Raw genomic sequence first — 27,312 nt, 5'->3', positions numbered from 1 at the left:
ACAAAGTTTGATGTACCCTAAATTGTACAGATCTGTGATGAAAGTGGAGTTGTTGACCCAGCACTACACTACACTTGATGTATGTATAGCATGGAAATCAAGTGCACAAACTTACTCAGTGATTATATGCCTATATTCAAGCATTTCTTTGTCAAAATTTACACACTGAACTTTGCTGGTATATTTGCCATGACAAGCTATGGCGCAAGCAGGGACACGATGGTAAAGCTAGAAAACCGGAGACAGAGTCTTGACTACTTACTGACAGTACTGGTTACATAACATGACAAATGATTATCATAATTCCAAGTTTATTTATTGCAATTATAGTACACTAAGTGTTGAATTCAATCTTTTACTAAAAGTTCACCTGAATGCCTATATTAACTTACATTACTGACAAAAATATCGATATGAAATAATACATTATGGTAAAAAAAAGTACAAATGTTTTTGAACATGAGAGAAAAAAATTTTCATTGATGTTTTAAAATATTAGAAATGATGTTGAACTACAAGAATTTGATATCCTTTACACGTAGACTCTCACATTGCCCGTCCCTAGCAATGCAGCATGGCCCTTTGCTGTCTTGATTTTGAGCTTCGAAATGCCTGGCTCAGCAAGATGGTGCAGCTTGCAAGGGTTTTGCTATACATTAAGCTTGGGGCGGGCCCTGCCAAACTTCAGAGGGCACATCAGTGTGGTATCATTAGAAGCTGTATAGTAAACCAGGTGCTGTGAGAAAGTCTATGTATACACCATGGAATGGGGAATATGCCCTCTCAACAAGTAGAACTAAAAGTTGAAATAAAAGACTAAAATTTCAAGATGCGGCTTGCACCAGATCAGCGCGATCAGTTCCATGTCGATGACGCTACATTTCAAGATTTGACAAAGACATACATCATTGACACAATGATTCATATCAGAGCAACTTGATAAACTTATATAAAGTGTCGCATACAGAAACTGTTCTACAGATAATGAAATATTTTCTTTGTTGATTGAATCAACAATATCATGCTGTACAATTCTTCAATAAAACGTAGAAAAATTTCATACTACCTATCAGTCTTTCTTAACATATCAAGTTGGATGTACTAAAGTGACTTTTGATCATTTGCTCAAAGATAAGATATTTGTCTCAACATGTGATTGCTTAATTGGCTTATTAATATCAAGTCAAACTGTTCTATTTCTTTTTTGGGGGAGGGGGTGAGGGGTGGGAGTTAGTGGTGCTGTGGACCTAGGTTAGAACATGAGACATGATTTCTGCAACCTAGGTATGTAATTTGAATCATTTCTGGTTTGAATAACTTTGAGTTGCAACACTGTCAGACTGAAACATTTCAGGACTCTTTCATGGCTAGTGACACAGCTGTTATCACAGCTCCCAATAACACTACAACGGCAGTCAGTATCATCTTGGGAGTTATACCCTGAAAATAGAGCAGAATGGAAAATAGAATTAGCTGTGTGCTCTACTCAAAGTGACTGACATTTACATGGGTGAGACCATCAACTCTGATGAGTTTCATGGTGGTGAGTTTCAGTCTTACCAATTGCCTTGTACTTACAGTATCCCTCACTTCAATATTTTCAAACCCTTGAGTGAATACCAGTCAGTACATGTAACCTGGAGCATACACTAAATTGAGAACTGAAATATAATTTCTCTTTCACATTTCGTCTTAAAATCAAGATTAGAATAATCAGTAAAATTGGAGGGGGGGGGGGGGGGGCACGCCTTACATCTTGCATTTCCATATGCTATGAATCCTGAACTGTTATTGCTGTTATCAAAGGTGACTGCATCATGAGAAAGCCCTACTTTATGGACACAGGCACACTCTAAGGGATTTACTTATACCAGTAGTTCTTTTGAAGAATATAGTGTTGTATCGGTTCAGTCTACACCATACAAGACTGGGTTCAATCACACTTCAGTGTCTTTCTGTTTGCAATTTATGAGATGTCCCTGAACACAGAGAACTGCAAGGGTGATTGGGATCAGCATACCTTTGTAACATGTCATAGAGAATGAAAAAGCTATACAGTGATCGTTGCCAAAGATACAATGAGAATTTGTCAAGACTTGCAGAAACATACAATCTCCAAAGGTATTGCTATGAAATGCATGCAATACAATAATGTAGTTTTATCAGTACAGTGACTTAAAAGAGCCTTGGTCTGAGCATGATGCTGGCAATTCTTGATCTATGAATAAGTCAACTACTCCCATATTTAACTGTTATCATACCTTAGATTGAGATCTGGTTGAGGCACTCTTGCCTCTATTTGCCATGTCTGCCAAATCTCCTACCATCTTTTTACACATCTCCTTTGTACTCTGCATTTGTTGGTTGTGTTTAGCGACAAGTTTGGATAACTCCTGATGAATAATCTGATATAAACATAAACCATGCAATTATCAAAGTGTTATATTAAAAACAATACTGTATTGAGGAATATCATAAATATGATTGAACTCTTAAAGTTTTATTTAAACATGGTGACTAACTTTCTGATACTAAAAGTTAGGATTCACAGCACATAAAAGATATTCATACAACTCTAAAATGAACAATTTCCATGAAAGAATATTTGACATATTCCTTGGATTTCAATTATGAGTTAAAAGTAAAGTGTTGAATATCAATCTAAGTCAATATCAAATTTTAAATCTTGCTAAAAAATCATATGACACTGGAAAACCTAGAGACCAATTTTCATTAATTGCAAAGTGTTTGGAGAAAATCTGAAATTTTTCCTGCATGAAAAAGCAATTGCAATGTTATGGAAAGTTTCAATATGTAAAGTCAAGTTTCAGTGTGTAAAGTTGATTTGATTTGTCTTTGTGCTGTCTCTTTTGTCTATTGCAACATGAAGCTGAAATTTGTATCTACCTTATTAGCGGGTTCTATTTTTATTGCTTTCCTCATTTCCGATATTGCATCTTCCGTTTCTCCTTTGTATGCCAGGACCTGTCATCAAGAAAGAACACAACACAATCATGAAACTGTTGACTGCCTGGATTTCATCATAGGATATCAGCAACACATCTGATATGATGACATGATTTGACATGAAAAAGAATGCAGCAATGGACATAACGTTTGCATACTTCACATAATAGGTGTTAGAATCTTTGAAGAAAAGAAATGACAAGAAAAACTGAAATATTTACCTTGCCCTTTCTGAATAATGCTTTGACATTGTCTGGTTCAACACTTAAAACAGACATACATGACTTCAGGGCTGCATCATATGCTTCCACCTGTCATCAGAAAACACAAACAGAAGAAACCGTATAAACAGCGACATTCATTTCTTTCATTATATCAATATTGTATATCTCACTCCATGATTTATAACCTTTAATCACTATTTGCTAATTGCCTTAACCAAAGGCATTCTACAATCTAATAAGTTTTGATGTTGTACACAATGTATGGTATCTTTGTTTCCTGGTATGCTTGAGCTCCAGCACACACATAAAACATTCCATTTTTATTGATAGATATACCATTTATGAGCAATCTTTGCTTTGATTCTTATATACATACTTCAACAGAAGTTCATGACAGCATGACTTTTAAAAAGTACCCAAAGTGCCCTATTATATACAATGACATATTAACTTCACCTCTTTATACATATGACATATTGAACTCATCTAAGGCTCATCCAAAATGACATGCATGCACCCTCACCGATACAGTGTTGTATCTTGTGAATAACTCGTAATATTACTGTAAAACTATAGTAAAACAACTCCTGCTGATTGATACAGATGGCTTTCTTGTTTATCTGTATATAAGTTACTGACAACAATATTGCTGTACACAGTAGCTGTCAATCCTCACTGAATAAGTCCCATACTTTGTACAGTTATCTAGCAATACATCGCACATGGCAATTCTGAAACACACACAGTTGTCTGATACTGCCAATGTCCTTCTAATCAGGTAATGTGAATATTTGGCTTACCTTGAGTTGACATGCTGCTAGATTGTTGTAACACTTCAGTTTTTCTTCTTCCACACTTTTGTATTCTTCTTTGTTTGCACCAACCTGGAAGAAAAACAAAATATCATTTTTTATGACAGTGACCACTGAAAGACGACACCATTCCACTGACAGGATTACATCACAACTGCCTAAAGCCCCATTGATGAATTAATCAAATTAAGTTAGGCTTAGTGTCGTGTTCAGTCGGTGAAACCATTATTTTAATCTAGAACAGTACATGGAAGCTTGTAGGTGGTGAGAAATGACTCTGATGTGGTGCTATTTTAATTGTTTTTACTTCTTATTTTTTGCATTGCCGTTGATAGCTACAAAAATCAAGGCTCAATCAAAGTAATCTTTTCCTTTGCAAATAGATATAAAAGAAACCACCAGTAATTCTTTAGATTATGTGTTATTAATTGTTCAGCTTGAGTTTTTACAAAGGGAAACAATAACAGTCACTTTGATAAGGACAAATATTGGATATTCTTTAGTTTAAATGGTATTATGGCTAAAAGGTTTGGTTTTACAGTAGTTAACAGTAATTAAAACACAATGATACAGAGGTTTACATTAAATCCTGGGTATCATTAATAATAACTTAACAGGTTCGCATGGATAATCCACAGATGAAAGAGTTTCATAATAAGTACAAAATATGCTGGTGGTATGTGGAGATGAAGTATCACTGATGGAGAATGTGATTGCAGTAAGTATGTGTGTGGTCCACACAGAACAACAAAACACCACTGTGTTATACAAAATCCATGATGGTAATTAAACTCAAAATGTTACATGAAGACCATATGAAGCCCAATTAAAAGTAATAACATTGACTCTATAATAGATACAAATATCTAATTATAAGTTTTAGCTACACGTCAATGGATTTGTCGTTGTCATGGAGCAAAAATGACAGAAGATCTATTTTGATTGAAAAAAAACACTTTGAAACATGCTGTCTGTTCCATTTTAAGTCTCTTCTCACCGGGAGATATTGATGATATCTCCCATTGAGAAGAGATCTCCCAGTGAGAAGAGACTTAAAATGAAATAGACAGCAGGTGGCAGCTCTTTCTGTATGAAGTTTTTTTGTCCACACAATATCCAAAATGTCAACATGAAAACTCTTTGTTGTTTTAGCAGTAACTTCACCAGTCGATAACGTTCAGTATCTTTGCAATTTTCGCACTCTTACTGTGATTATGTTACATTTAAATTTTTTTTAAATTTGTACATGTATATATTTTCTCTGCATTTTTTCATTTTTATGGTGTACTGTCATCTGAATAGAAACTAAATAAGTTGTGTGACAAATAAATAAATTATAATAATCATTAAAAATAAATAAATAAAATAAATAGTAAATAAGTAAATAAAATAAATAAATTATGCCTACACATTTGTAGGTATTTGTAATATCAAGGGTGGGTGTAATGAACAAACTTACAGCCTGTCTTTATAAATTTATATTCATACCTCCTCATCTTCCAATATTGTCAATGCTCTGAAAATAACCAAAAAGGTTTATTTGATAACTTGCCTAAAATTGCATGAAACTGTGGTTCAAGACGAATTTCTAATGTACATAACATGGCGTTGTTTTTCATCACTAAACTGTAAAGAGCAAAACAGATGGGGCACATATCATTCATTGAAGAGTTTTTCTTTCTTCAAATTTATGCTTTCCATATGTGGGGAACTCACCGAGCAATCAAGAGGAGGTATAGTATCAAATCATGTAGTTTAACCTTACAAAAAATTATTTCTGTACATAATACATTGTCAAACACAGAGTTCTGTGTGCATTTTCTGGTCAGGACAGCTCACATGGAGAAATTGTTCATTTTTCATGATTTACAATGGAAATAGTCCTAAAATGCTTGGTATTAGACACAGTATTTATAACACTTACACCGGGCTCGTTCTTTAATACAATTCATTTAGGGTATATACTGATTTTGAAAAACTGAAGTGAAAAAGATATGACTCTGAGAAAGGGATCTTGGAGAAGATTTCTGCATATAGTAGAATGTAGACTATCCGAACACATACAGAACGATGATATCTGTTTGGCTATAAGGCCAATTCAGATATTTAATCTTCGGAGGCCCCAGATGACTTCACGTCAAGTCAGTGACAGACTCTCATTGTCTTCTCACGTGTCCTACTCTGTCAAATATGAACTATCTATTTACATGACCTTGGCCATCTCTGCACATAAAAGACATCTGAATTAAAATCCAGACTGGCTGTACTGTACCTCCATAATTGAATTACATTCATTTATAAAGGTTTGCAATTTGAGATGTCCACAAACATACATATACTCACCTTGTGTATGAATTTATTGCACTGGAATAATCACCACGTAAATACAGTTCATTGCCACGTTCCCTCTTCTTGTTTCTGTGCAACAAATTAGTCAGCAAATGTGTCATGTCATCAAGTAATGAATTATATTTCAAGACAATATCAAGACTTGCAAGAAAGAGGCAGGGCTCAGTCTTGTTATAGAGTCAAGGGTCATAATGTATTGAAGCTACACAGAAACAGTGATAATGAACACTATCTGTACACCTGGTTCTGTCATAATTTGTTCATTATTCATTTCAGATTGTTAAACCTTTAAGGTAGAACGCACCTCGGGGACAGATATTCGGACTCTCAAACTTTTACAATTCTCTTCTGATATACCACTTGTGGGGGTTCATTTTAAAGCTCTTGGTAAAAGAAAACTTTTCAGCGGCTTAGTTTTTTGAAATTCGAAAATTTTTATTTTTCGCCATAGAGTTAACACAGGGATGGCGACCATTTTGAATTTCTAATATCGGTAAATCTTGGGTTATTTGTTTCTCTAGTACCAAAATTTGCATGGTGACCCCCTATTTTTATTCTTGATTTTGAAAGAGAATGATTGAAAGATTCCTTGAAGAAAGTTAGAGCAAAAGTTTAAGTCTTTCACTTTCGAGGTGCATCTGACTTTGTGGTAACTCACCAGAGCTACCCCTAAATACAGGGGTTAAGGCCTGAACGGCTAAAGGAAACAACATTTTACTCTTGGTACATAACAGGATATAAGACACAAGGCTGAATGAATAGTATTGACTTTGAATACTTACGCACGATTTACTTTTTCCATTGTATCCATAATTGTGATGTCTGGTGAGTCTTCAACTTTCAATAATTCTATTTCATATCTGAGTCTGGTACCTCCTGGTATTGAGGGCTCTCTGCAAGTCAGTGTGTCATTTTAGTTTTAATTTTTGTGACAAGCAATGGGTTGTTTTTTAAATCTTTCATCTCCATGGTCATTACTATGGCGTTACTGTAAGTCTATCATTTCAAAGCAGTGAGTCTGAATTTGATGACAATGGCATATCTGCCTGAGTGTTTTGCCTGACACCGACACAAATCAGGCATCGTCACCTCATTTAATTTGAGATGTGGTACAATCTGAGTTTACCATTGCAAAACTGAGATAAGAGTGCATAATTTTGTAATTATGTTGATTTGATCTGACTCCAGAGTTTTCAGTGTAAATCAATTCGTAGTTCTCAGACAACAGTTTTGTCTAAATATGCTCATCGGCCTTCAAGATCAAATGGTTCAGCCCTTGCCTTCCTAAGTTACTTACTTTCCCAGCTCACCATAGGCATATCTGGCATCTGTCATCAATGTACATTCTTCTCCCAATTCCATCAATGCAACTCCCAAATCAAGTGCTGAAAACATAAGTAAATCATCTTGGCATGTTAGACACTGCAGTGAAAAACCATTTACAAGCATCAACATGAGACTGACAGGGACAAAAGATACTGCCCTGGAAATCCTTGCTTTTCAAACCAAAGGAAATTTTTTCGTCACCTCTGATGTTAAATTTTCCTGACTACACTTGTCTGACATATGTACATGTACCATTTGACATAATCTATGTTGCAGCAAACATCTACATCCCAAAAGGATTGATGACTGGGTTGTAAGATCATAGTAAAGTCAGCAAGGTGATTGTATGTGCAAAATTTTAGAATCAATTCTGAAGTTCCGAGTCAAAACAAAGTGTCTCAGTTCAGATGATATAATTGTGACTGAAATAAGGCAAACCTTTCCACATATCAGAGTGATTTGGAATCCAATGCATTTCACTCTTATGATAGGATTAATTTTTCCAAATCGATTTATAGACAAAAACGTATGTGTAGGGAAAGAAATACCATCGTGTATCAGAGAACTTGCCTTGGATGACGTCTCCTTCTCCAAGTTCAAACTGTAATGATTCATACTCTTCCACTTTTTCATCTTTCTCATCAAGATATGCTGCACATTTCAAGGTTACTACTTGTCCTCTGATCGGCCTGCTTCTAATGCCATTGCCAGCTTTTGTAATTTTCTTTACCAAAAGACCATTTCCCAGAATGTCCATACTGTTGTCATCGTCTTTCTGTTTCTCATCTGTCTCTTTGTCTTCTTTGTCTGTTGTTACTTCTTCTACCCTCTCATCCGACTGTGTTTGAACACTATCTGACAGTTCTGTTTCAGTCCTAACCTCAGACTGTTCAACATTATCCAGCGAATCTTGATCTGTAACATCTTTAGTTACCTCATCTTGAATTTCCGTGACATTTTCTGGCTCTTTTCCTGTATCTTCTTCACTTCTGTCATCTGGAATTTCTTTGACGTTTTCCGATTCTTTTCCTGTAACTTCTTCAGTTATCTCATCAGACTTTCCTTCAACACTATCTGAAGATTCACTTTCTATTACTTCTTCAACCTTCACATCTGGTATTTCTTTGACATCTTTGACATCTTCTGACCCTTTTCCCGTAACTTCTTCAATTCTCCCATCTGAGTGTTCTTTGATGTCATCTGAAGTCTCAACCTTTGGTTCTTCTTCATTCCTCTCATTCAAGTTTCTTTCAACACTATCAGTAGAATCGCTTTTCTCAAATTTTTCATCATTGTTTTCACCTGCTTCTTTGTTTAAATCCTCAGCTGTCTCATTTTCTTTCTCAGTTTTGGCTTCTTCAGGGACCTCTTTCTGCATTTCAGTCCCACTGCTATCTCCTTCTGTATGGTCCATGGCTGCAATATTAAATATTTACTTATTTATATATTTTCCTTGGACAGAAAAAATTTCACAAGAACACACAGTTCCTTTATGATGCTGTAGGGACTCTGAACACGGTAATGAGATACATATGATTGTACAATTTTACTGAGAGATGTAAAAATGTTGACATCATTGGTGTGGGGAATAGATTCATGTGTACACTACTACTTCCCCTGAGTTACAGAATGGCAAGGTATGGACATGACTATTTCAAGGCATGTTTACTGCCACATTACTGATACTGAATATCCCCATTTCATTGTTTAGGGTTAAAAGCTTTGCAAATACTACCTAATGATTTTAAAATTTGAATTTTCTGAAATGTTCAACATGCCTCAAAATTAGACTTTGCATAACAAAATCATGATATGGGAGTTAACAGGAGCCATAGACTGCTATTTTTTACTGTTTGCTTGTATCAATCTATGGTACTTGATGTTAAATTGTTCATGCAATGTTTGCCAAAGTAAGATAAATAAACAAATAAATAAATAAATAAAATAAATGAATAATTAAATAATAAATGTCTACTATAGTGGGGCTAGCATTGATGTCATTTAAATTAAAAAAAGATATGTATTAGATGAAATTTTATATTTAGTCATCAAACAATTTTTGCAAGAATTATTATCAACTCAAACAGATACTTTATTTCTGAAGTCTGTTCATGTTTTTTTATTAATAATAAAGTGGATTTTTTAATGATATGTGAATGCCTCATCAGACTGACATTAATAAGCAGGTGAACTTTAATTTAACTTCCTGGCAATTTCCATTCATTTGTAGTCTTTCTTGGTATCTATGCTGGATTTGGCTGACATCACTATGGTTACCTGCATTGAATGAACCTTAAAATAATCTATCTCGCTACCATACCAGTTTTTTAAAGTTCATTTATTTTTACAACATAGCTCAAAGTCCTTTTCTTACATTGATCAACACAAAAAAACATACCAACTGTATTAAAATATCTTTAAATAAATATCATGAAAATGTATGAACAAAATGAAAAATAATAAAAGAAGCTATTAACTTTGATAGCAAAAATAGAAAATCAAACAATTCCCATGTGAGTGATCAAAGACCATGGTCGGAATAAGCAAATAAAACACTGCACTAAGGCACTGTTGGCGAAAATTAATTGGTAATCAGAGCTCTTTATTTGCAAAATGAATATTCATGAAAATTGGATATGTTTTTGTTAACATGTTCATTGCGAAGTATCACCATGTCTTTAGGGAAAAATAGGCAAGAAATTAGCAGTTTCTTCATGGTAAAACTTTTTGTATTCAGACACGTGACGATTGATTTTATACTCTGTTCTGGACTTCAACCATGATAAGCAGTTTCTGGATTGTTCTGCTGTGCTGGACGCCATATACGTGCAGACTGACTGGTATACTTGTTGTACTATAGTTGTAGCACGCCCAACCCAGAATGATGTATTTACACGCAAACATGGGAAATCTAGTACAAAGACAATACTGGGTGCAGAGTAGGTGAAAATTAGTTTTTTCCTCCGTCAAAGCATGGAGATACCACAAGATAAATACTTCAAGTTTACTTACCGTCCATCCTTCCAACGACTTCGGCGAGATGCACCGTGGAGCTTAGCCAGAGAAGAAGTTCAACTAAGCCCTTGCGGTTCACCCAGCACATCAATTATTTTTCATATGGATGCATTAATGATGAAAATCGGGAATTATTTTACAACAACTAAATTCCTTTCATACATACAAAACCTAATCCCGCTTCATGACTATACAGAATAATCTCTATGCTTTTGAAATACACCTCTTTTCTGCACTTTTATTTTCATTTTGACGTCCTCAAATGTCAAAACTTTTCGAATCGAAAATTGCCTGAGGAGTCATGTTATTAAGATGGCGGCGAGCAGTGTAGCTGAAGACTTTTTGCGAACGAAACATGTAAAATTTTTCAGCAGATGTCTTCAGGTTCTCCCCGAACAGTACTCTTCATTGGACACTAACAGGTTTGTTTATTGATTCGTGAAATATCTTTTCTTCAAAATACTGGATTGAAGGTGGAAAGCTACCCCCTTCTCTACAGAGTTCACATGTACATGACCCTGTATTATTTCTGTACTATAGTTTCTATAGTGTTCCATGCAGGTGTAGGATTTTCGCTGTCGTACCACGTGTAACGCTGGGAATACACCATATATTTAACTCATAGATAGATATGTAGCAGAAGTTTTTTGTAGAACTGAACTAGGGCGACTTTACCAAAATGCAATATAGCAACAGTGGCCTTAAAGTTGTGACCGCTGTTTCCTGACACTTGCATTGTTGAAGCGCCACCTCAGGTTGAACATATACTGTATTATACACAAGACTCGAGTAGTAAACCTGTGGGAATGCTACATCATGCTGTGAAGGGGAAGCTTTCCATCCTTATTTTTTCATTATCCTTGTTGTTTACATTCAATTTTGTTCGAAAGGTCATTTTTATCAACAGTACATAGCATGGCTACTCTACCCCATGAATAATTGTGATACACAGCCAAACTTCCCACAAATTAATTTGTATTTAGGAATAGAAGTATCAAAAACAGACAAGTGAAAGGACCAAGTGCGGGATATGCAAACTGTAATAGATGGGACTTTGCGGGAACATCCTGACATGCAAACTATTAACCCCTTTCCTGCCAGACATTATTAAGACTATTACTTCCCCATCAGCCAAGTCAGTAAAAAGCGGTATTGAGCCAAAACATGAATGTATTTTCACCCGCTTGGCTTGGTATGTTATAGCATCTTTAGTCCAAAAAAATCAAGTTTACAGTATTTATGTTTTTAACAGCCTTCAAATGTACAGTATTATGTTAAAATACACCATATGGAATATGTTGTGTTTCATTAATTTTAACCATCTTGACCTGGTGGTGAAATATGGACTTGGCAGGAAAAGGGTTAAATATATGGGACTTGGCGGGTACATCCTGTAGTGTGTAAAATATGGGGCTCTCCGGGACTAGGTGCCCCAAACGATATAAATGGGAATAGCACAAAATCATGACTTTGACAAATACAGATGTTTGCGTACAATCAGGCACTAGCGGATTGGGTTACTAAAAATTGCAAATTTACTGCTTTTGATCTCTGAAACTACAATGTACTATGTGAAAATTTATTGAAAGTTGCGTACATAGAAACAGAGTCTGGCTGCAATACTAACAAGGCCTACTATTTACTGCCCGGGGCATATCTAATGTTTTTCACCGTTTCTGAGAAAGATACCATTGAGTACAGCTGTACCATAATCTGTTCTCACAGGAAAATCCACCCTAGCTGGCAATTTGTGTCTCCAGACAGATTTTATGAACATTTTGATCAACCATGATGCACAATCTGCTTGCAATGTTTTACCATATCTTGCCATGAGATGGTTGTGAAGAATGCACTGTAAAGAAATTTATCTTTTCTCTACTAAAAGAATATTCGTAAACTTTACCAACTAAGCCCAAGACTACCGTGACTTGTTGGACCCAAACGCTGGTTGACAGGTCCCAGAAATCAGGACACCTGGCACTGACAGATGGACCCAAAATTAATCTTGTTCTTTGCAAATTTAGCATACTCAGTTGCAACCTCTTACGATCTTTCATTTGATTGACATATATTTTGCAGGGTTTTCATTGACAAAACAAGTGTGAACGGTTTGCATGTACCAGTGTAGTTGTACTTGATGATTGTGCCCCATGCATATCGTTGAGGGTGCCCAGTCCCACAGAGTTCCATATTTTACACTCTGTGGGACGTTCTCGCAAAGTCCCATATTACACAGTCACGCATGTCCCGCACTTGGTCCCTCACTTGTCTGTTTTCAATACTCCTAAATATCTCCATATATGCAAGGAGAAACTGCAAAGGTGCATGAAGTGTTGAATAGACAACTACTGTACACAAGCTGAAATTGGTTAAATTTGTGAAATACTCCTTTGGTTTACCAACTAAAGACCAAATTATGGGACTTTCTAGAATATGTTCTTTAATGTCAAGGACTCTCTGAACTCACGGGGTAAAAATTCCATTCTGAAACCTAACCCAAACTCCCAAGTCTATCATTGACTTTATTTTGAGATTGGAGCAGAAATAGTAAAAGCTTGCATATATGCTTGCATAAATGAAGGAACAGCAGCAGTGATTCTATGCAGACAAGAGGTATTTAACCCCACAGGACACTGATAGAAATGAACATTTTAGTGGTTGGTAGTAAATTATTTGGCAGTTCTTTGGTAACACTCATTTTGCCCAAGAGATTGCTATACCCTGCTGCACAAAGACCTCATTGCATTTGATTAATTTACAACCAACTGCTAGGCAGAGACAACCTTCCAGTGTTACCATACCGTTCCTTCCTGTGCAAATTTACAATTTAAAATTCAAATTGTAATTTATGTACGGAAGGCGATATGAGAGTTTTAGGTGTTCCAGAACATCAAGGATGCACTCATTTCAAAAGGGGCATGCTATGTGCATAAGGACGGACTGTATTACTGTTTTAAACAAATCAACTTCCCCCTTTCATATGACAGATAATCTTGTCAAAAATTCAGTCCGTTATTGATGCAGTATAAAAATACCTGGTTGTCAAAGGTATTGTAGCTCATTAATGTCTTCAATGTAACAACTTTTTTTTCCAAAATATTTTGCTGTTTGCAGATTAACTATCGCATTTTTTGCACTGTCTGGACTAGACCTGTTGAATGCATTGGATACTATTGAAGAAGAAAAACAGGATATTATCAACTGGATTTATTCTCTTCAGGTTCTCCCGGATAAAGATGACAGGGGTTTGTATCATTTCAAAGACTATTCAAAAGAATGGAGGAAACTTTTTTCATCATATTGTAAAGGGCAATGGCATTAACTACATAAATGTGTATAATATGAAGTGTTTATTGTTAACAAATGAATTCTAGTCCACATTAACTCTTTGAGTGCCAAGGTCAATTTTTGTCACCTTTAGAAAATATACTCCAGTCAATTTTTTTTCAGATTTTTGTCAAAATTTTGATGACAAACTGTAGCCAATAAAATGAGATGTCCATTTGATCCAAAATTATCAAAAATTTACAGAAAAAGTCATAAAAATTGGTACAAATGTTGCACTAAAATCTTGGTGGGAACAATTACAGCACTCAAAGGGTTAAAATTCAGTTGTCATTAAATGGCATAATATGCATACACAGGCTATGTTGACAAGAACAGTAGGCATTTTGATATCAATTTGGCAGTATTACAAGTGATGTTTTACTAACAAAACCCAACAACTGCAAAATTTTTCAGAAGTTTAAATTTATGGAGCTTCTCCCATTGTAGTTTTTTATTAGCAGCAAAGCAAAGTGCAAAAGCTTTAATTTGAAAGCTTTCCTAAATTGCTTTTCCATGGAAAAACAACTTTGTCTGCTTCCTCTGAAAAGAAAAGGATGATCTCTCATGGTGTTATTGGTGAAGAAAGTATCACCTTTACAATCAAAAGTCCTTTTAAGTGGTATTTGTAAGCATAAGGCAAGTAGACATAGTTATGGGGAGTGTAGCATTATGCCATAGCTAGCTAAGTTCATATGTCACTATCAGGTCAAGTTGGTGTAAACCAGCAAGGCACAACATGTCTCGTATGTTGTATTTAAATGAAGACTTGAACATTTGAAGGCCCCTGAAAACGTAAATACTTTATAAACATGATATTTACTGACTAAACCCACTACCATGACAAGTGAGCGATATCATGCAGGGTTGGTGAAATACATATGGATTTGGCTCAATACTGCTTTTTATTGGCCTGGCAGATAGGGATGTAACATGGTCTGGCAGGAAAAGGGTTTTCACTGGAAACAAAATGACTAATGTCGTAAATACTGGAAGAGAGAATCTAAACTGCTAGGGTCACTCTAGTCTCTATGAAAGGGCCATTAGCTGTAACTGATGATTTTGTCACATTTTTTGTTTTTGTGTCAATTGCAAGTTCTTGTTCTACTCCGTAAAGTGTGTAAAAAGGACCCACTGTTTAGCTTGCCAACAAAGTGTCTATATAATATTGTGTAGAATACATCGTTATTATTTACATTTGAATTCTAATCTGACCAGAATTCCCTGTCAATAATATAACAGACACAGTTTATACTTGTATAGGCAGAGCAGACTAGCAGAATACTGTGTATCTTGACATGTCTTGGGAAATAGAACAAGAAAGTGTAGTTCATATGAAAAACCAAAATAGAAGAAATTATCATCAAAAGTTACAGCTGTACTGGCCTTTGAAAGTATGCAACGTACGAGATTTTTCACTGAACAATACATGTACTTTTTGAGTAAGTGTTGATAATAATTCTGGGTGTTGAAATTTAATACTTGGCCATATCAGACAGGTACACCACACAGTGTACTCTATGAGAAAACCATATTCTACACATCTGTCCTGTCATGTTATTCCTCACATTCCTGATTGTAATTTTTTAAGAGCATAGCAACCATATTTCATAGTGTTCTATCTCACTGTTCATATGATATTAGTCATGTTGAACGGCTGTTTTTTTGGCATTTATTGCTATTATGTTATAGAGAGTTCTCTCTTGGCTCTGTCTGTATTGACTGTGATAATATGAAAAGAATAGCTTTTGGTTTTCTTAACTGTGTACCCAGTCATGGCAAATCTTTTTAGACAACTCTTAATTACAGTCCCTCCACCCACTAATTTTACAAGGTCAACAGTTGTTATTTTTGGTATATCATTTAGCATATACATGTACAAGGACATGAACCATGCCATGAGCCAAGCCATGAACCTGTCCAGTATCTCTAACTCTATACTCTTTTTTTCATATTTCAGGTAAAAATCTTTCAAAATGTGGATTTCGGGGTTCTAGCACAATCGGATTACCATATAATGAATCAAGGGTAACATAATTTTTCTTTATAATGACTCCATTTTTCCATGATTTCCTTAAAAAAGTTTTCATTATTCTGCTGGTGTTAATCATTACAGTGTATGATCAGATGCATAATTAATTTTACTCTCTGCCAGTGGTTTCCTGTCTAGTGATAGTCATGAGATGTTGACAACTTGTTTGCCTTTGCTAAATGCCATAATGTAGTTTTTTCAAAGGGTAGCACAAACGTTCCAGCAAGGTAGCAGTTACCGAGCTTTATAATGTCACAGTTATAGATTTGATATTTGAGTGTAATGGACCGTGAGTTCATTCTTATATCTTCAGTGAAGAACAAAATGTCACAGTCGATAGCTTATGGCATATTTTTTGTGAGTCCAGTAATTGGGGAAATGGAACAGGCATCGATGTTTGGCTATTGATCTATTGTATTTATCAATATTGCATTAATGCACTGTACAGGACCCATCGTCAGCTGTAAACTATGACTGTGGTCACATAGCCATGACATACACTGGGCTAGCATCACTATTGATACTGGGTGATGATCTAAGTCGTGTTGACAAAGAAGCCATACTTGAAGGACTCAAAGTATTGCAGTTAAAAGATGGCAGGCAAGTCCTATTCTGTGACCTGGTATATTTTATTTACCTACATCTGATCTACGGTATTCAAAAACAAATGCTAGGAAAGGACATCCATAGTCCCATAGGTTGAATGAAACTTCTGCAGTTACTTAGTCATTTAATAGCAGTGAGATTTATTATCCAATAGGTTTATTTCCATTTTATATTTTCTCAAAATGAGACTGCTGTAACACAATAGATGACAACCTAAATACATAACAGACTTATATATTTTAGTTGGAGATGGAATAATCATCCTTTCACATTTCTATCAGTCTTTTAACTGTTAATCCACAGTTTCTTAGACTTTCACAAATTGTTGAAGTCATATTGCACACTGCTCAGGTGGACAGCTGTAAGTGGGGAAGACCAAGATGTATTTCTATGAATGGAATATTTAAGTTTACATATCACATTTTACATTTTCTTTGAAATGAATATTTCTGTAAAATACATTTTTTTGAAAGATTGCAGCACCATAGAAATTAGAATAATGTATTTTTGTCTGTAAGTCAGGAGTTAACACTTCTGCCATTACTGCATGCAAAATAATATTCTTGCTCGTTATATTTTCCAGTTTTTTTGCCACGCCGGAAGGTAGTGAGAATGATATGCGATTTGTCTACTGTGCATCTTGTATATGTTACATTTTAAATGACTGGAGTTTCATAAATAGGGATTTAGCAATTAAGTACATACAAGACAGCGTGGTAAGTTTTTATTTGCTTTTGTAAACTTTCTACAACTTTTCAACTCTTAAACATGTAAATTCCACATTGTTGAATCACAACATTTTCTTTCTCAGAAATTCAGGTATGTGAAAACAGAATTGTCTTACAAAATGTGTATTGTAATTCCTAAATAATTTCAGAAACCCTCTGGCACTCAGTCATATCATTGTGATTTACTAGTCATTACTTTGGATGCGTCCTCAAGAATTTATGGTAGTCTATCATGTGCAATTGGATTTTCATCTGTATTATTTTCACTTTTATAATCAAAACAGCTGGTCTCAACCAATTTTGGTATTGGGCTCCAGCTTCAGAGGTACTGGATTTTAGTAGAACTTAGCTGTACTTCTTGTAATGCTATGGCAGTTCAGCTTCATTAGCAGTGTTGCTTAAAGATTTTGTTTTTTTTTGTATATTTCCAGTCATATGAGTACGGCATAGCACAGGGACCAGGTTTAGAGGGACATGGTGAGTAGATGAAGGCCATTCAAAGTCATCTGATAGATATTTAAAAAAGGTATAAAATATATCACAATATAATTTAAATATAGCTGACAGTATATGAGCACCGCAAACAGGACAATCACAGAACAAAAAAATACCTGTTTGAGTTTGTAATTTTATCACAAATGATGTACATCTTAGGAGATTCTTGACCATGTTTTGTTACACATGTATTTCAGTGACTGCTCATTGTTTAACAGGATCAAATTGAATTTCACACTCCTGATCTATAATCACTATACACAATATAGGTACTGGTCTGTAGTGCCATGATTCTAATACTTGACGTTGGTTCAACAGGTGGGCCAACATTTTGTGGTGTAGCATCTCTAGTGTTGATGGGAAATTTAGAGACAGTATTTACAAGTAAACAATTGGAACGGATCAAACGATGGTGCATGCTTCGGCAACAATCAGGCTTCCAAGGCAGACCCAACAAGCCAGTGGATACGTGCTATTCATTCTGGGTGGGAGCAACGATCAAAGTAGGTGTTCCTTGCATGACTGTATGATGTGGTGTGTTTTTCAGTGTACTTGAACATCTCTGTTTGGCATGGGAATCAACGTAGTAAGGATTAATGTAGAATCTAGATATGCATTTCTGGCTTTGCCAACTCAAAGTATTGTCCAGCAAAGTGCACCTGATCTTGAACTTTGTATAGGAATAGAAACCAGAACAGGTGATGAGTGTAATGGCAAATTTTGCCAAATCATGGAATTCATTATCGCCACCATTATCAGTGTCAATTTTTACTTGTAGGAAAAAATTTAACTTTCAATTTGCATAAACAGCATGACCAAAGTTGAATATTTTTGCAAGTTTCAAAACAGGTCCAAATTTGTTACAGAGCAGCAGAAAACTAGAATTTTTTTAAAGGCAGTGTCTGTCCTCGAGGTGCGTTCTACCCAGTCAGTTTGAAGTTCAGTCAAAACAGATGTATTACCCTCACAATTTTGTGTCTTATCTGACCTCAACTGACAAATATATGGCTTGCTAGCGATGTCACCTTGACAACAAATCTTCTTTTGTTGAAACATCTTAAGTGACTGATGCATAACCCCTGGCATACAAAATTTGATTTGAATAATTCAAATGTGTTCATCAAAAATTCATGGTCACTCCTCAGTACATGACTAAACAATACCACTAATCATGCCTGCAGATTTTCGAAGATGAGTCTCCTGTAAGGCACCATTCAATATTCTTCTTTCCACCTATCTCCACATGAAAAATAAATAGAGGGGAACCACATGCAAAATTGATATGCTGTACATCTATCCACTGCTCAGTTCATATGTAGCTGAGCTTTTGTACGTTTGTGCTGCTCCTCCTGATGGCAGAAAATGAAGAATGCAGGGTCATGCCCTTCATATTGTAAAAATCAGTGCTTGTTTGAGGGTGCTTTTCACAGTGAAAGGATATTAAGTACCCCCTATGATAATGGTGAATTGTATTAAAGTTGAGGATAGACCCAGTTTTATTCTGTCATGCTGTTTGTTGAGAGCAGAGGACATAGTTGAATTCTGTAACAACAGAGGTGATATAAGATATGTTAAAAAAGAAAACCAGCTTTTTCATATGTGTGAATTTAGAACTGACACATTTATCCACTGCTCTGTTCTGATATAGCTCTCTTTTTGTTTATTTTTTTGTTGTGTTTAGCTGCTGAATGCATATGAGATGGTTGATTTCCCAAACAACAGGGGTTATATTTTGTCAACTCAGGATGAGACAACAGGTGGTTTCTCCAAATGGCCAGATTGTCATCCAGGTAGGATTTGAGAAATTTGGCAGTCATTTGGTGTGCAATGTGATTCAAACCAAATATTGTACACAATGTACACTTTTTCTTCAATACATAAATTATATAAAAGCTCTTGCAAGTGATGGCGTATACCAAGAGAATAAGGAACAAGCAATGTCCATCATTGAAAATACCAGTATATAGTTATTTAAATAAAAAAAAATAAATGAAGAAACTATCAACCAGCCAAACAAATGAATGAATAAATCAATAAAACATTGAACCACAGGAATAAAGCAATAACAAGTGACCTAGCGGCCGATATAGCTCTGCTGTGTTTATGTAGAGAATAACTATTTTTGACACATGTTGATGAAGAAGGTGGAAATCTTTGATAGCTCAATGCAATGGCCAGAAAAAAGTGGCTAAAATAGCTGAAAAAATACACAATTGAAGATTTCATCATACTTTGAATATATCACATCGGATCATCCCTAAGAACATGTCAACCAAAGCTATATGATGAGTAGTTTTTTGAGAATAAAATTTTCTGACCAAAAATGGCAACAATTGCCCCCAAAAATAAAAATTGCAGATTTCATCATAATTTCAAAAGATCAAATTAAGTTCATGTGTAGGAACCTGCATATCGAATTTCAAAGCAATCAGACCAGTACTTTTCTAGAAACACATTTTTTGACCAAAAATGGAAAAATTGCCCCAATTGCAAAAATACGAAATTGCAGATTTCCTCATTATTTCAATAAATATCATTTAGTTCATCTATTGGAACCAGTATACCAAATTTCAAAGCTATCAGATGAGTAGTTTTGGAAATACACATTTTTTTACCAAAAATGACAAAAATTGCCTTAAAAATACAAATATGCAAATTTCACCACGATTTGAACAAATCTGACTGAAGTCACCCTAAGTAAACTGCATATCAAATTTCAAAGCAAATCGGACAAGCAGTTTCAGAGAAGATTTTTTTAAAAACACCAAAAAATGCCCCCAAAATACAAATATGCAAATTTGACCACGATTTGAACAAACTTAAGTGAGGTCACCCCAAGTGAACTGCATATAAAATTTCAAAGCAATTGGACTTGCGGTTTCAGAGGAGAAGGCAATTGTTGACGGATGACGGACGATGACGACAGATGACGACAGATGACGACGGACAACGACGGAAAATCAACCTATTTGATAAGCTCCGCGTCGCTGACAGCGGAGCTAAAAACATGATGAATGAATGAACAAATAGAGAAACAAGCAAATGAATGAATGAACAAATGAATGCATACAAATCATGCAGTTAGATGATGATGCTGAAAGAAGTTCATATGAATATCCAGCTCCTATCATGCATCCATATACTAGTATATTAGCAAATGGAAAAGAGTCCACAGTCTCTGTGATATCACGATAATACAATCATCACTACAACACGCTGCACCATTCTCACATCCTTGGTACTGCTTGTCCTTTGTGCAGAGAAATAGCAATATCCAAAAGGTAATGAATTCCACTTGATTTATTGTAGACTGCCAAAGTGTTGATCTGCTTCTCTATACTTTTACTTCATATTTCACAGATGCCCTACATTCCTACTTTGGCATATGTGGACTGTCTCTGATGGAAGAGCCTGGATTACAACCAATCCACCCTGCTTTGAACATCAGCCAGAGGGCAGCAGAACACCTACAATGTATACACAACTCATGGAAACAAGCCAAATCATGATAATATGGATCTTGGCATAAGCGTCCAGCACATGAACTTATAACATGTCAAAGTGTTGTTGACATTGTGTTGTCTTGTACATTACAAAATCCTGAAGATAGCTTCACCAAATGGAGAGTAACCTAACATGTTGGCAGTGTGGACATATTAATTTCTTCATTGAACTTCTCATCTCTGAAGAGATACCAGGATCTTATTATAGATAGAACAAACTGCAAAATGCTATTATGTGAGCAGTCTTGTTTAGGAAAGTGCAAAAGCTTTGTTGCACATGAACAGTGTGTTCTCCAGGATTCTCCCACAAGGGGGGAATGTCCCTATCTGCATGGAAATGTTTTTGGAGATGGGGGGGGGTTTGGATGGGATGTGATTCTTATTTGGGGGTCCATAATTAATTATGCAAATTTAAGTTGTGCAAATTAAGGTTTTTCAGGGCATTAGGAAAATAATAGTGTGGATCGAATGTCAAATTAACCCTTTGAGTGCTGTGATTTTTCCCACCGAAATTTTACTGCCATGTTTTACCAATCTTCTACGAATTTTTCTGAATTTTTTTTATAATTTTAGACCAAATGGACATCATATTTTATTGGCTACAGTTTTTAGCTCCGCTGTCAGCGACGCGGAGCTTATCAAATAGGTTGATTTTCCGTCGTCGTCCGTCAACAATTGCCTTCTCCTTTGAAACCGCAAGTCCAATTGCTTTGAAATTTTATATGCAGCTCACTTTGGATGACCTCACTTCAGCTTCTTCAAATCGTGGTGAAATTTGCATATTTGTATTTTTGGGGCATTTTTTGGTGTTTTTGGTAAAAAAATCTTCTTCTCTGAAACTGCTTGTCCGATTGCTTTGAAATTTTATATGCAGTTTACTTAGGGTGACTTTAGTCAGATTTGTTCAAATCGTGGTGAAATTTGCATATTTGTATTTTTAAGGCGATTTTTGTCATTTTTGGTAAAAAAATCTTTAAAAATCTTCTTCTTCAAAACTACTGGTCAGATAGCTTTGATATTTGGCACATATGTCCCTAGGGATGATCTATTACAGATTTGTTCAAATTGTGCAGAAATATGCAAATTTGCATTTTTAAGGCAATTTTTGCCATTTTTGGTCAAAAAATGTATTTCTCTAAAAACTACTGGTCTGATAGTTTTGAAATTTGGTATACAGGTTTCTATAGATGAACTAAGTAATATATATTGAATTTCTAATGAAATCTGTAATTTTGTATTTTTTGGGGCAATTTTTGCCATTTTTGGTCAAAAAATGTGTACTTTTAAAAGTACTCATCTGATAGCTTTGAAACTTGGTATACAGGTTCCTACAGATGAACTCAATGATATTTATTGAAATTATGATGAAATCTGCAATTTTGTATTTTTGGGACAATTTTTGTTACTTTTGGTCAAAAACTGTGTATTTCCAAAACTACTCATCTGATAGCTTTGCAATTTGATATACAGGTTCCTACAGATCACCTCAATGATATTTGTTGAAATTATGATGAAATCTGCAATTTTGTAATTTTGGGGCAATTTTTGCCATTTTTGGTCAAAAAATGTGTTTCTCAAAAAGTACTCATCTGATAGCTTTGAAATTTGGTATACAGGTTTCTATAGATGAACTAAATAATATTTATTGAAATTATGATGAAATCTGTAATTTTGAATTTTTGGGTCAATTTTTTCCATTTTTGGTTGAAAAATGTGTTTCTCAAAAAGTACTGGTCTAACAGCTTTGAAATTTGGTATACAGATTTCTATAGATGAACAAAATTTGATCATTTGAAATTATGATGAAATCTGCAAATTTTATTTTTTGGGGCAATTGTTGCCATTTTTGGTCAGAAAATTTTATTCTCCAAAAACTACTCATCAGATAGCTTTGGTTGACATGTTCTTAGGGATGATCCGATGTGATATATTCAAAGTATGTTGAAATCTTCCATTGTGTATTTTTGCAGCTATTTTAGCCACTTTTTTCTGGCCACTGCATTGAGCTATCAAAGATTTCCACCTTCTTCATCAACAAGTGTCAAAAATAGTTATTCTCTACATAAACACAGCGGAGCTATATCGGCCGCTAGGTCGCTTGTTTATCAAAATTTTGGCAAAAATCTGAGAAAAATTGACTGTGGTATATTTTATAAAGGTGAGAAAAATTGACGTAGGCGCTCAAAGGGTTAAAGAGTCATATTTCTTGCTGTTATCCATTAAGAGAATGTTAAATATACGAGAAGCTTACTAAAATCATTCACATTTCTTTCAAGTTCAAAAGCAGTATTGTAATCTGGAAGCAAGTCTAGATGATAGTCCTTAGATAGGAAGCTAGCTAGGCAGATTGTAGGATTAATGACCCAAGTGATGTTACAGAGACAGTAATCATGGTGTGGATTGCCACTGTCAATATTTTGTATATGCCAGTATTTTCAACATCTCATTGTCTGACATGAGGGAGACATGTTTGTGTTTATTTTACGAGGGATTTAGGTCAAATATATAGGAATTTGTGCAATTGCACACTCTGGAGAAAATACTGGGCAGATTTTGCAGCATTGCGACTTTGGCTATGCTGTGCAAATTTCAAGATGCCATGAAAGACCAGGTCCAGGTGGTAGTGCTGTATTACAAGGAACAGTATGTGTTAAGGACCAATGCAATCTTGATGCACAAAAATGCTTTTCAAATATTCCTGTAGGACCAAAATGTTATGTTATTTTGTACTTCAGATCTTAAGTTAACACTGAGAACATATGATAGCATTTATTTCATAATCTTTTGCATCATACAGTACATTGTCAACATGGCAAATTTACATTGAAACTGCTTCTAATACACCACGTGTTCACAGTTCTATGTGATAGAGGGACAGTGACATATATAAACATATCTCGTTGTAATAGTGACATCAGTTTGCCATGATATAGGGACCCCAAACAACCATACAGCATGTAAGATGGACATGACTACCCATCAGCTCTTCTTCCCCAACTTGCCTTTAACAAAAATTCAGTAGTATAGCTGTTATCTTCTTCTTAGGGTTCTAATATTCAAGTAAGGTGCCATGTAAGCTGGGCCACAGTCCCTCCACTCTCTGTGGCTCAGCATAAGCTATCACAAATATCCATTTTGTAACTAATGCCATACTTCTTGCATTGCTGGTTAGTAATATGATTTAAGGAAACAAAAACTGATAACACTTCCAGTAACTTGAGAGTAACTTGTGAAATATGGTATGTTGTAAAATGCCAGTATACAGTACAATTGTTACGTGAAATCTCTGTCAGTGTATGTTTATTGGCAACTGTAGTTGTCTGTGCTGCATGATAATGATAACTTGTCAGTAAAGTTGTAATGCAATTGTATGAAGCTAAAGTAAAAATATATAAGAAAGTCAAGAACCCAATACTGTACTGTTACGATCAAGGCCAGCATTATTTCTGAGCTGTCTGGTCTTGTATCATGCTCTCGTGTAGTGCTTGTTCATCATCATCATCATCATCATCATTTTATTGTCATATTTAAAGTTCCATTAGCTGTATCTTCTGGTGATTTTTCTGTTAGTTTTGATTGAAATGATCACTGGCTCATGTTGAATAGCCTGTCAAATAACAGAGAATCGCAAATTATTCGGAAACATTACGTGCCCTACAACTAAATAACATGTGATTTTACAACGAAAATTTCAATTCTTGTCCGGACAGAAATACCAACTCTGTTGACATGCGGATTGCAACGTAGGCATTCTTCTGCACCTGCGCGAGCCATTTACAGCAATTTCAAAATAAATATTCATTACTTATGCCCGGTACTTACGTTGTAGTCCATTGTCTGAGCACGTTGCGTAGCCAGATGTCTGGCAATCCACGACGCGATGTTGTTTTGATCCCGCAATAAACGTGAACTTGTACATCTCGCATGATCGCGGCGTTACCATATCTGTATTCTCCCCAGCACGCTGAGCATGCCAGACGTCAACAAACGCATTTGGAAGGGCAACACGTTTGAACAAAAATTAGCAGTTTTAGGTGGCTATAACATCACTAATCATGTTTGTTTCTTCGTAAAACATCATTTTGCAACAAATATGAGCCTCCAACATGGAATTTTCCGAGGTAAATATTGGTCAAAAGTTACAAATAATGGCCCTTTAAGCTTAAAGTAACATAATACAATTCAAATTCCACAGAATACATTTGTTTGTCATCTTTTCCACTGTATGTCTGATCCACTTCTTGTCGGTAATGAATTAGCTATTTCACAGCCAGCCAAGGCAGTCTTGTGGAAATTTCTAAAACCTGAAGTATTTCACAGTTTTCCTATCTGCATTATCAATCAGTGATATAAGTTCTACCTCAAATAAATAGAGACCTTAATGGTTGTGATAGTTCTGACAAAAATATCCTTGTGATACTAGTATTCAAATTTTGTTATCAATGAGTCAATGACATTTGCATTTATTTATGCATTGTGTGAAAAACAATGTCAGAAGTAGTGGTGGCCATTGAAGCAAAAAATATTTGTATTGTAAAGGATTCACACTCACGCAGCTTAGGAATAAAATGCAACTGGAAAGGATGGGCTTAGCATGCTTTTTTATACACTATTCATTTTTTTTATCAAATTCATCTGTTCAGTTTTTGTAGTATGTACATTTATTTTTGTGAGAGTAATGTTGACAATTAAATGAATATGTGACTAAATTCCAAATGGTAAAATATCATCAATGACAAATGTATTTATTTGTATTTTAGTTGAGATACAGTTTAATAAATCTGCATACTTTTTTATTTTATCACATTATTTTGTCCCTTTGTTGTTTTAATATTTGTTTTTCAGTTTCCTGCAAGTGTTTAGATTTTGTTGCAATTCTTACATATCTATTTTATTACAAACATTTGGAATGGCATTCATGTGTTAGAATGTTCTGACAAAACAGATGTTATTGGAAATTTTGGGGAAAAAAGGGCCACAGTAGGTCGCATTTTGCATTTTCAAGGTTAGTGTTTGCCCTATCACAAACATGCATCTTCCACTGAGCTACATTAGAGGATTTGTAGAGAATGTGGCTCCTGGGCAAAGATGCTATCAGCAGAGTGAAGATCATAACACATTTTGATGAATAGAAGGGTAACAAGACTCAATCTTACCAAGACTGATACCATGCTACAAAAATTTTGAATTACCTATGCTTTACTTTTGTATGTACCCAGAATATTATTACGAATATTATTCTTTATTGCCCTAAAAAGGATAATCATGTTAAAGCTCAAAAGAGGATAAAAAATAAATAACAGACAGACATATATACTCAGACTAAAGCAAGCAAACACATGAAGAGTACACTTCAGAGATTGAGTCTCCTGATGGCTGTTGGATTAAAGCATTTGCTGTACGACAACTTAAAACACTTTAAGCAGTGAAATCTCTGCCCTGAAGCCAATAATTCAAAAGAGGAGTACAAATGATGGCTTTATGTCAGCTGTGATTGCTCTTGCTTTGCGCAGTATTGCATTAATTTATCAGTGAGCACTGAAAGAGACAGAGTGGGTCTACCAATAATCTTAGCAGCTGTTTGCGAGATTTTCAGCTACGTATTGCGATTTACGGTAGAGAACAAGGAGAAATAGCAGACCTTCCAATAAGCCAGAAGTGGTTCAGTAATACTCTGATATATCAAGAGTAACAGATGTGAATCTACGTCAAAGGAACGCAACTTTCTAAGCACCTACATGTATAGTGATTCCCTGCAGTGTCATCAAATAAAATTCCAAATGTTTTCAGAACATTTTTAATGCGTATTAGTGTACCATGTCTTACTGAAGTACTTTTGGATGTAGACTCCACCTATTTCTGCAGTAATACTGAGCAAAGATAATTATGTTGGGAAATGCGTCATACATTGCAAAAATAGAATTGCGCTTC

At 35.2% G+C, this 27,312-nt stretch overlaps 2 protein-coding genes across 2 annotated transcripts; one reads left to right on the top strand and one right to left on the bottom strand.

The window, feature by feature from the left end:
* Positions 1 to 294: 294 nt before the first annotated feature.
* Positions 295 to 11,015, bottom strand: LOC139121782 (peptidyl-prolyl cis-trans isomerase FKBP8-like). The gene is made up of 11 exons (XM_070686932.1): positions 10,691 to 11,015; positions 8,249 to 9,094; positions 7,650 to 7,737; positions 7,135 to 7,245; positions 6,347 to 6,421; positions 5,492 to 5,519; positions 3,992 to 4,075; positions 3,189 to 3,278; positions 2,908 to 2,985; positions 2,262 to 2,405; positions 295 to 1,440 (listed from the first exon to the last, which is right to left on the bottom strand). The coding sequence occupies exons 1-11, from the start codon at positions 10,779 to 10,781 to the stop codon at positions 1,351 to 1,353; spliced, it is 1,725 nt and encodes a 574-aa protein (XP_070543033.1). The 5' UTR covers positions 10,782 to 11,015; the 3' UTR covers positions 295 to 1,350.
* LOC139121784 (geranylgeranyl transferase type-1 subunit beta-like) lies at positions 10,956 to 26,183 on the top strand. The gene is made up of 9 exons (XM_070686934.1): positions 10,956 to 11,115; positions 13,808 to 13,938; positions 15,978 to 16,045; positions 16,498 to 16,649; positions 17,239 to 17,371; positions 17,815 to 17,860; positions 18,197 to 18,381; positions 19,560 to 19,668; positions 21,239 to 26,183. Exons 1-9 carry the CDS (start codon positions 11,006 to 11,008, stop codon positions 21,385 to 21,387), a joined length of 1,083 nt encoding a protein of 360 aa, XP_070543035.1. The 5' UTR covers positions 10,956 to 11,005; the 3' UTR covers positions 21,388 to 26,183.
* The last annotated feature ends 1,129 nt before the right edge of the window (positions 26,184 to 27,312 follow it).

Source organism: Ptychodera flava, chromosome 21 (genome assembly GCF_041260155.1).
Source record: "Ptychodera flava strain L36383 chromosome 21, AS_Pfla_20210202, whole genome shotgun sequence".
Taxonomy (NCBI): domain Eukaryota; kingdom Metazoa; phylum Hemichordata; class Enteropneusta; family Ptychoderidae; genus Ptychodera; species Ptychodera flava.
Note: the sequence above shows the minus strand (reverse complement) of the source record. Positions and strands in the feature narration are given on the sequence as shown.

What these genes read in the sequence shown, in the direction of transcription:
- LOC139121782 (XM_070686932.1), bottom strand. Translation starts at nt 10,781, where the DNA reads ATGTGCTGGGTGAACCGCAAGGGCTTAGTTGAACTTCTTCTCTGGCTA. An exon ending in AGTCGTTGGAAGGATGGACG is followed by an intron (nt 9,095 to 10,690) that starts GTAAGTAAACTT and finishes TTAATATTGCAG; the next exon opens with CCATGGACCATACAGAAGGA. An exon ending in TAGCAGCATGTCAACTCAAG is followed by an intron (nt 3,279 to 3,991) that starts GTAAGCCAAATA and finishes TTCTGATGACAG; the next exon opens with GTGGAAGCATATGATGCAGC.
- LOC139121784 (XM_070686934.1), top strand. Translation starts at nt 11,006, where the DNA reads ATGGCGGCGAGCAGTGTAGCTGAAGACTTTTTGCGAACGAAACATGTA. An exon ending in TACCATATAATGAATCAAGG is followed by an intron (nt 16,046 to 16,497) that starts GTAACATAATTT and finishes TGCACTGTACAG; the next exon opens with GACCCATCGTCAGCTGTAAA. An exon ending in GGGTGGGAGCAACGATCAAA is followed by an intron (nt 18,382 to 19,559) that starts GTAGGTGTTCCT and finishes TGTTGTGTTTAG; the next exon opens with CTGCTGAATGCATATGAGAT.